At 51.4% G+C, this 10,883-nt stretch overlaps 2 protein-coding genes across 3 annotated transcripts; both read right to left on the reverse strand.

Annotated features, from left to right (window-relative positions):
- Positions 1 to 368: 368 nt before the first annotated feature.
- Positions 369 to 3,078, reverse strand: LOC103650003 (phosphatidylinositol 4-kinase gamma 1). 2 transcript variants are annotated; one of them, XM_008675683.4, is made up of 2 exons: positions 2,457 to 3,078; positions 369 to 2,379 (listed from the first exon to the last, which is right to left on the reverse strand). In XM_008675683.4, exon 2 carries the CDS (start codon positions 2,318 to 2,320, stop codon positions 959 to 961), a length of 1,362 nt encoding a protein of 453 aa, XP_008673905.1. In that variant the 5' UTR covers positions 2,321 to 2,379; positions 2,457 to 3,078; the 3' UTR covers positions 369 to 958. The 2 variants fall into 2 exon arrangements, with proteins under 2 accessions (XP_008673905.1, XP_008673906.1); XM_008675684.4 differs by having other exon boundaries at positions 369 to 2,376; positions 2,457 to 3,048.
- Positions 3,079 to 7,098: 4,020 nt separating this feature from the next.
- LOC100281032 (uncharacterized) lies at positions 7,099 to 9,006 on the reverse strand. The gene is made up of 2 exons (NM_001368341.1): positions 8,569 to 9,006; positions 7,099 to 8,051 (listed from the first exon to the last, which is right to left on the reverse strand). Exons 1-2 carry the CDS (start codon positions 8,854 to 8,856, stop codon positions 7,299 to 7,301), a joined length of 1,041 nt encoding a protein of 346 aa, NP_001355270.1. The 5' UTR covers positions 8,857 to 9,006; the 3' UTR covers positions 7,099 to 7,298.
- Positions 9,007 to 10,883: the final 1,877 nt, after the last annotated feature.

The raw sequence follows: 10,883 nt of genomic DNA on the forward strand, positions 1-10,883 counted from the left end.
GATTCCTGATAAGTCGGACAACACATGACTTTCTTTTTTTCTAATTTTATTATATGTTTTTTCCTGCCAAGTTATATCCTATGTGTCCCCACGTCATCAAATTGGTTCTAGTTTTCTTTAAAAGGTGAAAAGTAGGACGGTTTTGCAAATTGTGGGGATTAAGTAGGCTAATTAATAGATTAGGGGGTAATCTAAACTTGGGGCATACTTCGAGTTAGTAATTTGGACTTTTTCCTGTTATTAAATAGTTTAATCACAGACAAAGACTAAAAGATGAGATAAATTTATTAAACCTAATTAAATCTGTATTTAATATTTATAATTGACATGAAGTAAACTTTAGACAGAAGAACCAAACATAAATAAAATTCTGCCATCACACACCTTCATCAGCTTCCTCCACATGTATTTCCAAAGGTAATATTTATACATTTCTATCTGCTTTCTAATATAGTCCCGCCAAAAAGCACGGGTTTTTATTCTATAGCCATGTGTTGTTTCCGGTGTGTGGCCGTCATTACGGAAAATCCACAGTGATCGAACTACGTTACCTACAATTTTCTGAGTACTTATGTTGTGTATATAATAATGGCAGATACACGCCTGCCGGGGGAGGACTGGAGGAGTCGTTGGCTCGTTGCTGACTTGCTGTCCATAGTATCGGATGGCATTGCTCGACACGTCAGCGTCTTTGGAAGGGTGTTCCAGAACAGCTCCCTAGAGCATGCATGCCACCTTACAGTATCGTCTCCTCGTCGTACCCTACGTAGACACAAAAGACATCCAGATCCGAGCTAGTAGCTACATACACGTCAGTTACCCGTCAAGCTGGCATGCACACGTGTACAAATACTGCGTCCACGCAAGCGCGCACGCACGCACGCATGCATGCAAACGGTGATGGTGGTGGTGGTTGACTAGTACGTGGTACGGTCAGCTTCGGTCAGAAACTCAGAAGTCAGAACGACGACGACGTCCGTAGCCCAGCGCGCTTCTTGGCCTCTAGCGCCGCCGGCAGCAGCTGCTCGAACCTCTCCAGGAACGACACCCACTCCGCGAAGCTCAGGTCGCCGAACGACACGTGCTTCCGCCCGCCGGAGACGGCTGTACCCTCGTCGACGCCGTCGCCGTCGGTCGAGGGGTGTCGGAAGGAGGGCAGGCGTGGGAGGAGGAGGATGGAGTCACGCGCTTGCTTGCATAGCGCTTCGAGTGTGCTCAGCACATCCTGCTGAGCCGTGAACTCGCGGGTCATCATGTCACCGATGTCAGCGAGGCAGAGCCCCGCAGCGGCCGCGCGCTTCAGGAAGATGGTGCAGACGGTGAGTATCCGGATGGCGGGCTCCTTCAGGGACGGCAGCTCGGCACGGAGCGTCTCGGCGTCCTTGAACGGGTCCAGCGACGCCACGTACGCCAGCTCGTCGTCGGAGAAGGGGAGGGAGGACTGCGGCCAGTGCAGCCACTCGAAGTACGGGTCCTCGAGCTGCTCCGGCAGGCAGAGGCCGTGGTCGATCGGCACGAGGTCGAGCCGCGGCGGCGCGGATGGGCTGCTGTCGGCGCGCTGGGAGCTTGGCGGGTTCTTGACCAGGATGTTGCCGGCGTGGCGGTCGATGTTGAGGAGGCGGACGTCGATGATGCCAACGCGGTGCACGGAAGCCACGGAGAACCGCGACGGGCCCAGCTCGCCGGCGTCGTACTCGTGCGCCACGAAGCGCTGGATCGATGCCACGGTCGTCGCCATCGCGGGGGACGAGATTTTGATCAACGCGGTCGGCTCCACGCTGGCGAAACCGTCGTGGTCGAGGAGGAAGGCGGCCACCTCTCGCAGCACGGTCTTGCTCGCGTACCCGCCGCCGTTCGCCGGCGACGACCCCGCGGCCGCAGTGTCGTCGAGCGGCTTGATGACAGCGACGTGCTCGCCAGCGCGGCTGCCGTTGAGCAGCAGCGCCCCGCCGAGGCCGCTCTGCGCCGGGACAAGCCGCGTCCCGGACGCGATGGCGACCGCGGCCTCCGCGATGAGCTCGCGCACGCCGCGGGCGTGGCGGCCCACGACGATCTCCACGCGCGGCATCTTGTTCTCGGACTGGTCCGCGTGCTCCGAGCCGGCAGGCGCGACGGTCGTGAAGCACGGGGAGGACTGGCTCCGGCGCCGCGGGGACAGGCCGGTGTGGCCCCCTCCGGCCGCGGCGGCGGCATCCCCGTGCTCCCTATGATCCCTGTCGAGCAGCAGGCTGTCGAGCAGCGCGACGGAGTGGAGGCTGTAGTGCCGGTCCCGCACGGCGGGGGGCTTGAGGTCGTGGAAATGGCCGACCGCGATTGCCATCCTGGCTAACGAGCGGTCGTTGCCTCCAGCGCCAGTGGCAGCCGGTGGCAGAGCGGCTTCTTAACATGCATCCGAGTCACTCGATTAGAAATTCGCAATTCACAGCAGCAATGCGATCCTAAACTGACGCGCGTACCTTTGTTTTGTGTTCGAGGCTCGTTAGAAGTTATCAGAACAGCACGCCAATCGAGAGGTACCTATAGCTACATCCAGAGCGATCAGTCAGTAGCAGCCGTCGCAACCTGTAAGCGATGGCGACGGCGGCGGCGGCACGACGACGGCGATGGCAGGGGCAGGCGCAGGCATGGATCGGGGCTCGACCGCTCGACGGAGTGCAAGTGCAATGCGACACTTGAATTCTCTGGCGTGTTCTTGAACAGATGGAGCAGATGAAGGCAGGGAGAAGGGCGCGTGGAAGCTCGCTCCCCCCGCGCGCCGCCACCGTCTGCCCAGCCGACGCTAAATTTGTTTTTTTTCCTAGTTATTAGCTAATGAATGTAGCTTCTCCTTTCCGCGCCCTTCTAATCTCTTCTTCCTCTTCCCTCCGCACGCGCGGCTGGGAGGAAGGAAAGGAGAAGAGGGAAGAAGATCGGAGGAGCAGCAGCAACAACTGTCTATTTTTACACCCGAGCGCCCTCCGTGGTGTACATATAGATCGGACGGAGCGACCAGACCAATTTTGGCCTCTCCCAGCTCTCTCTCTCATGCGCTGCGGCCAATACCATGGCCGCACATCTGAGAGAGAGAGAGAGAGTCGTGCGGCGAATGCAGAGCCTCTGGTCCATTCCTCTCGAGAGGGCTGTGCATGAGCTTGTGGATGTAGCGGCCAACCGAACTTTGTGGGGGAACGAATGAGTAAACTGCCGTGTTCAGTTCACTCAGGGTTAAGTGATTTAGAGCATCTCCACTTGTTCGCTAAAAAGGCGTCTAAAATAAATTTTGGGCGTTACTAACTAAAAATCATGCTCCAACACTGCGGCATGCCAGTATTGTAGGTGGCTTCAGTTTTCACATGCAATCTGGCTGTTGTTAACAATGGGCCCAAAGTGTGGACATCAGCCCATTTGCAGCCTACAAGGACAGTAATCTACATTCAAAACCCCACCCCACTCCTTTTATATCCTTTTGGATTTTTTTTTTGCGCCAGGGTTTCTCGTGAGTCGTGACTTCAGGTTTCAAATTCATCATAAATAATAAATCACATGTATAAATACTTCCTCCGGTCATCTCGTCACAAGTATAAGTCAATCTATATGTTGTCCTAGCTAATCAACTTTCTTTAGCTTTGATTGCCCATAGATGATCTTAATGTAAACTGGTAGTATTAATCAACGAAGACATCTAGATAATCCCTACAGTCACAAATAAGAGACACTTTTCCATAAAAAATGTTCTGTTCTGGAACTTGTATGATCGTTTGAAAACAACTTTGAATTGTGTTGCAAATTATTTATAAAATAAATTTAAAAATTACGTTTTTACGAGACCACATTTTAAGACAAGTTGGCTCATCATATCATGTTTAGTGGCGAAGCCCCCTATAATGTGGTCAGTGTAAGCTAGGAATCACATTGGAATTATGGTCCAACAAAGCATGTTACCAAGTTTTTCATTTTAGGGCTAGTTTAGTGGCGAAGCCCCCTATAACATGGTCTGTGGCAGAACGAGCACTTGAACCCACACCCCTCTATTCCAGAAATTTGGGACTAACCACCAGATCATACATACCTTAGTGAATGAAAATAAACAAAAAATATATTTATAACCTAGACACCGCTCCCCCGCCTCGTGGCAACGCACGGGCACATACCTAGTTAATATATACGAAGGATTGACCTAGGTTTGATTTTAGGATTTCAGTTCAGCATTGGAATGGTAATAGTTTAACACGTTGCATAATTATCTATACCACTATACTAAGAACCTAATGTGGATACCTGGTGCTACCACGGCTTCACCCTCCCCACGTCCAACGCCCGCAAAAAATAGTACAGAACGAGCATTTGAACACACATCCATCTGCTCCAGAAATTTAGGGCTAACCAGCAAACCACACATACCTTAGTGTTTGAAAATAACCAAAAAATTATATTTATAGGCGAGGCGCCGCTTCCCATGCTCCCCTGCCTCGTGGCAACGCACCATCACATACCTAATTAATATATACGAAGGATTGATCTAGGATTGATTTTAGGATTTCAGTTCAGCAATGGAATGGTAAATTAACGAACCGACACATACCTAATTAATATATACGAAGGATTGATCTAGGTTTGATTTTAGGATTTCAGTTTAGCATTGGAATGGTAAATTAACAGTTTAACACACTGCATAATTATTGCACGGATTTGTTGAAGCATGAGAAGGAACGGAGATGTTGCGTCTACCTTCCAGAGACTTCCAGAAATGTGCAACCCATGGTTGCGTTGTGGCCGGTAGAAGAGAAAAAAATTGAAGAGAACAGGGCGGCTGCCAGCAGTGGAGCAGTAAACATGTCCCTGATTGGCTGCGATCTGCAACAGTGGTTGTCTTGTCGAAGTGCCGAGCACCGGAAGGCATGCAGGACGCGGCCGCGACCCTCGAGCAGGACGCAAGCTGGACGGCATAAAGAAAAACGGTCTCCATGTGCGCGTCTCCACGCCGAGAGCGACGGCAGCACCAGCGAACACGAAGCCGCCCGAACCCGCAACTGGCTGTTGCGGTTCACGCTGCACGCGGTCGCGGAAATGCATCCCAACCTGGCGAAAGCGACCGTCCCCGGTCCGTGTGGCCCGCCGTGCTGCGGTGCGAAACGTAAGCGCTCGTTGCCTGCTTTAGCTCTTTGACACTGACGCCTATCTGTAGTCCTGTAGCATCATGTTAGTTGTATACGTTTGTGATGGCGACATTCCAAACTAAGAGACGCCGAACCAATCCACTGTTATCAGCAAAAACCAATTAGGAAATAGCTTGCACGAACAGTACTATCTAGCCTAGCTTTCGCGACAAGGACGCAACAAAAAAAAACAATATCATCTCTATGCAATACTATTAAGTGTTTTTAGCTCTTTCAGAACATTCTATTTTTCAAAAAGAAAATAAACTAAATTCTCTTTAAAAATTATGTATAAATAGGGATTCGAACTATTCTTGGTTCCAAACCGATATTCATATCCACATAACCAACAAATTACACATGTTTTATGTTTTACATTCTACACTTAAGAATAAACAAAAACTGTAGCAAAGTATGGGCACTTTGCTAGTCTCCACTCTACGAGCCCCTTTAAGCACCGAGTAACATTTGGACCTTATCCTTCAAATATCTTTTTCAAATTTAGCTAAGTTTATACAGAAAATTCAATATTTATAAAGTCAAATAGATCCATTACGAAAAATATAGGGTATAATGAATCAAATGGGAATTTATTTAATACCAAAAGTATCGATTACCGAGCATGCAACCAGACCAGTAAACTGTTGACAAAGTAAACATTTTTTTCTAAAAAAAATTAAAACTAAAACCTAAATCATATCATGACGGCCTTAGAATCTAGCGCATAGAGATCTACTAACATAGTACATATGTTTAAAAAAAAAACTCATGACGTTTTACAATTTTGGATAGAGATAGTGGATAATTCGTGAGCGATGGCTGATCCAGAAGCACGACACTCATGCCTCAGTTGCTAATGGGTGGCATGGTGGCTAGCAGAACGACGTGACACTCGTGACTTCGATAATGCTCAGATTTGTAAAGTCGCACTGCCTTACGGCGGCGGAACCAACTAGTAATCCAATTGCGGGGAAAGGAATTGCTGGCAACCGATGACATTTTTTATTATTATATTATTATTAAATGGCCTAAACGGCCAGGACAATACAAGGCCGTTCCTTATCTTATCCGGAAATGCCCTGGCGCGCTAGTGACCGGACCTGACCTGACTGGGACATCCAGCACCGGAACATGGGGTGCGCACGCTGGCCACTCGCCAGCGGCCGCCCACCGTCCTCCTGCTGCACCGCACTGCAGCAGCTCACGTTCCTCAGGGTCACAGGCGAAGCGAACCGTGAACCCGCCTGTCGGCATCCGGATAGGACGTGGGCTTGACAGGCCGAGGTCTAGTCGTTCGTTGATCGGCGACGGGCGACGGATGAGGCGGCGAGCCAGAGAAAAATAAGGGTCCGTGGGATCGTGGGGGCAAGGCCATCTCGAGTTGTCGGCGCGGAGCCCGCGCCGCTGGCTCGTAACACGAGAAAATGTGCCGGTGTCGATTCGGCTGGGCGCACCTTACTTGAAGGGAAAAAAAGTTTTGGGGTGCCTGCCACGAACTCGTTTTCCGCTTCCGTCGAGAGGGAATATCGACCGTATCGCATCTGGGACGTGGGCAGTAGAAAAATGGGGGAATAATGTCGTCGTACCTATAGGATATACATATACCGGCGGTGTCTCGTGCTGATGCGATACCACCTTCTCCTACGCATGATTCAAGTCCCAGTTTATCGCTACGCTACGCACTCGCAACTCGAATACAAAAAACCTTGCGCGGGAAAAGCATCCATGGACCACTCGACTGAGGATACTACTTTTAAGTGGGGTTCGAGTTCGACGGCCGCTCTGTGGTGGGGATTGCTTGGTGGGATCAGCGCTAGTGGCGCACCAAGGCGTAAAAAAAAAAACCGATCTCCAACACCAATCTCTAGAGTGGATGATCCGCATTGTTTTTTTGCTTACATCTTTAATCTTTCTTACATTTTGCAAGGCAAGACAATCGAACACAGGACAGTGAGTAAACTAATATAAATAACAAAGAAAGCAATGGATTTCTTTCGTCGGAGGAGGGCCCTCAATCACGGCGCGGGGGCGAAATATATTTGATGCGCGCCGAGCCGAAGCCGAGCCGAAACCGGATGCATGGAACAATAATACCAGGCGGTGCAGAAAAAGAGAAGAACGAAGAGGGAAAAACCATGGCCCCTCCCTGTGACGCCTTGTTGATCAGGAGGTGTTGACCTGGCGGCACTGCTTCCTGATCTGGCCGTTTGCGCCGGTGAGCACGTCGACGCGGCCCATCTTCTTCATGGACATGGAGAAGGCGGCGTAGAACTTGATGGGGTTGGTGAGGTCGGCCACCATCTGCGCGGCGGCGGCGTTCTGCGCCAGCGCGGCGTCGGAGGCCAGCGTGCCCTGCCTCTGCTGCACCCTGGTGTAGTACCCGCTGTCGAACCGGAACGGCGTGCCGCCGTCCAGCGCCACGGTGGCCGACGCCGGCGACGGGTTGGGGCACGACGACATGAGCGTCCGCGCGTAGGCCGAGTCCAGCAGCGGGTCCACGCTGCTGGCGTTCCCCTGGTACAGGCGCGGGGTGACGCTGGAGCAGCTTGCCACGCCGATGGTGTGCGCCCCCGACAGCGCCACGAGGTCCGTCAGGTTCAGCCCCCGGTCCGAGAAGCTCTGCAGCAGGCCCGCGAAGCCCGCGAAGGGCGACGGCAGCGCCCCCGTGTTGGACGCCAGCGACACCGTGCCGTCGCGCCGCCCCGTCTCCACCTGCCACAGCGACGCCTTGAACTGGTACGACACGGCGTCGCGCGCCGCCAGCGCCACGATGTCGGCGCACGACACCACGCCCGGGCACGCCCTCTCCAGCTGCGCCTTGATCGCGTCGATCACCTCGTACCCGCCCACCGACAGGTTCGGCGCCGCCGTCTTCTCGCTCTGCGCGGTGTCCAGCAGGATCGACGCGTCGCAGCCCTGCGTCAGAAGCAGCTGGTGGTCAGTTGCAGGATGGGGTCACGGCGTTGGCGACCGACGAACGACGGACGCGACAAGGACAGGACGCGGCACGAACGCGCCCCCGTCCCTCCCCTCCCCTCCCCTCCCCAATCGACATCCAAGCCGACCGCCGTACGGGAGAGCGGGGTCCGGGGGGGCAAAATGACAAGATTCGCGTTGCCCCCGGCGCGGCGTAGTAGTACTAGTACGTGGAGTATTTTCTTTTTTTCCCCCGTCGTCCTGTCATGTGTCTGTGGGCGCGCCAACCCGAGGAGGTGTTGCCGTAATGCTTACGTATTCCGCGTAAGAGCAGAACACGAGGAGAGAGGGTCGACTTCAACACTGCTGTTCTGCAGCGCTCTGCTTTGTCGTCAGTAAAAAAACCGACAAAAGTGCGCTTGGTGCCCACTGACTGACTGCTCTGACCCTGAATGAATGAATGAAAGAAAGAAAGGTCGACGGACACAGAGAGCACAGCGCGGACGGACGGACGCACCTTGACGAAGCAGTCATGGAAGTGGAGGCGGAGGAGGCGAGCCGGGAGGGCAGGGTTGGCGGCGACCTGCGCCCAGGTGACGCTGCGGACGATGGAGTCCACGCTGGGGCAGCTGTTCTTGTAGAAGTTGTAGGCCAGGCCCGGGTTGGACTCCAGCAGCCCCGCGCGCGCGCAGCTCGGTAAATGGCCAAGCAGGAGGACCACGGCCACCCACCACCAACACCACGCCGCAGCGCCGTCGCCTCGCCACCGGCCCCCCGCGGAAGCTGTCTGCGTTTGCCCCCTCATCTCCCTCTCTTCGTTCTGATCTTCCCCCTTCTCCCTCTCTCTCTCTCTTGCTCGCTCGCTCTCTTCTTAACGAACGACTGGCTGGCTGGTAACAGTAGTGATCTTGAATGGAATCAATGGAAGAGGAAGAGACCCGGGCGGGCTCGAGTGACTCCACCGGCGTTTGGTGATGACAGTGTCATTAAGGGGAGCGACGCGTTTTATAGCCGCCCCAGCCCATCCGTCCGTCGGGTGCCTGCGCGTCCCGGTACCGGCAGCTTCGCGCGAACGCAAAGTGATGGTGTCAAGCGACTGCAGATGCAAATGGCTCACGCTCACGCTCACGGCTCGCACAGCTGCCCATAGCCAGGCCAGCCAAGCCTTGGCGGGCTGTCTCGCTGGACGTGCCTTGGCCCAACTTGCAAGCTTTTGTTTATATGGGTTTTAATTTGGCTGGAACGGCGCTACCGTTTGTCTGTAGTACAAACACACACAGGGGGCATTAAGGGTGGCGGGTTAGCTCTGCTGGACCGAGCAATCAGCCATGCATGCATGTGTCCCTTCCCTTGTGCAACGAAATGTGCATGAACCTTTCTCACTGGCACTAGACCCATTTAATTGTCTCGTTGTTTGATCGGACACACGCGAGCTAGCATGCATGTGACAGCTACATAAAAAAAGAACAATATCAAAAGGAAACGAAAATCCTGAAACCTGAAAAGATATTTTGAGGAAACAAACACATTTAAGGTTCATATGATAAACTCAGAGTGCGCCGTTTTTTTTATCTTGAAACTAGAATGAGAATTATACGTAGTAGTAGTAGTAGGATGCACTCTTGCACGGGCAAATTCTACAAAATAGAATGGAACTGGATTACATGAACGCGGTTACATGATATTGTGCGTCAAACAGAAGATTTAAAACCTTTTTTGGCAGAAAATAAGTATGAGAATATATAATGTGTACGCGTCTTTTTTTCCCCTGTGAGATAGTCTTTATTTTTCCCGTGGTGATAGGCCGAAGCCGCGTGAGCGTGCGTGAGATGTATCCATGCATCTGCAAGGTATGGCAATAATGTTTTTTTTTTCCCTTCTGTGTTGCACTGCACCTGGACTATCAGCTACCGCACACTCTCTACTCCCCGACGAAACAGTAGCACTGTAGCAAGGAGTGGCCAACGGCGTATACATGTGACGATCGTGACCGACCGCCGGGAGCAGGATGGAAGCCGAAGAAGAGCCCAGAAACGAAAATGAAAAAAATTGCAAAAGAACAAAAAAAAAAGGTGTCATTGCAAGGCTTAGCTGCTTGGGCCCATATATCACCATCATCCGCTAACAGCTTGTTAATCTATCCGTGTGTGGTACCGGTTAGGAGTCTCTTTGTTTAGAACAATTTCATCAAGTATATATTTACTAAAAACAGTTTTATTATATAAAAGTTAGTAAATGAGTTTAGATTTATAAAATCTATATTTATTAAATTCAGGGGCGGAGCCAGGGGCTGGCAGGGGCCATGACCCCTCCCAATGCTGCGACATACATATATATATTTCAAATGTTGTGTAATCTAAATATATGTACTCTAAATTTTGTCAATATAATTAATCAAAGGTTTAATATGGTGGTTGGTAATATATAATCCATAACTCTTGTAGTAAGCCAACCAAAGTCTAAAAGAGACAAAAAAAAATATAAGATAAAATATTTGTTGAATGACCAATTGATGGCACGAGGCGTCAAACCTAATTTGCTTGTAGACGTTGATATCTAAACCTCACTCCTTTATGATTCGTCTTATCATCTCGCTGGGCAACTATCGATTGCCGCTGACCACTTGACTTTTCTATGGCATAGCCTCACAACCAAAGTCTAGAGAAGGTGATCACGCGAAGCAACATAATGAACGCTAACAGCGTCGATCACCAAAACCACATGTCGCAGCTGGAACGTCTGCATAGACTACAAAAACTAGATCCAAATCTGGTTAACTTATATACATACATTAGATCTAGTGGATAATAAAATCTACAAATTTCAACTAAA

The sequence above is a fragment of the Zea mays genome, chromosome 3 (assembly GCF_902167145.1).
Source record: "Zea mays cultivar B73 chromosome 3, Zm-B73-REFERENCE-NAM-5.0, whole genome shotgun sequence".
Taxonomy (NCBI): Eukaryota; Viridiplantae; Streptophyta; class Magnoliopsida; order Poales; family Poaceae; genus Zea; species Zea mays.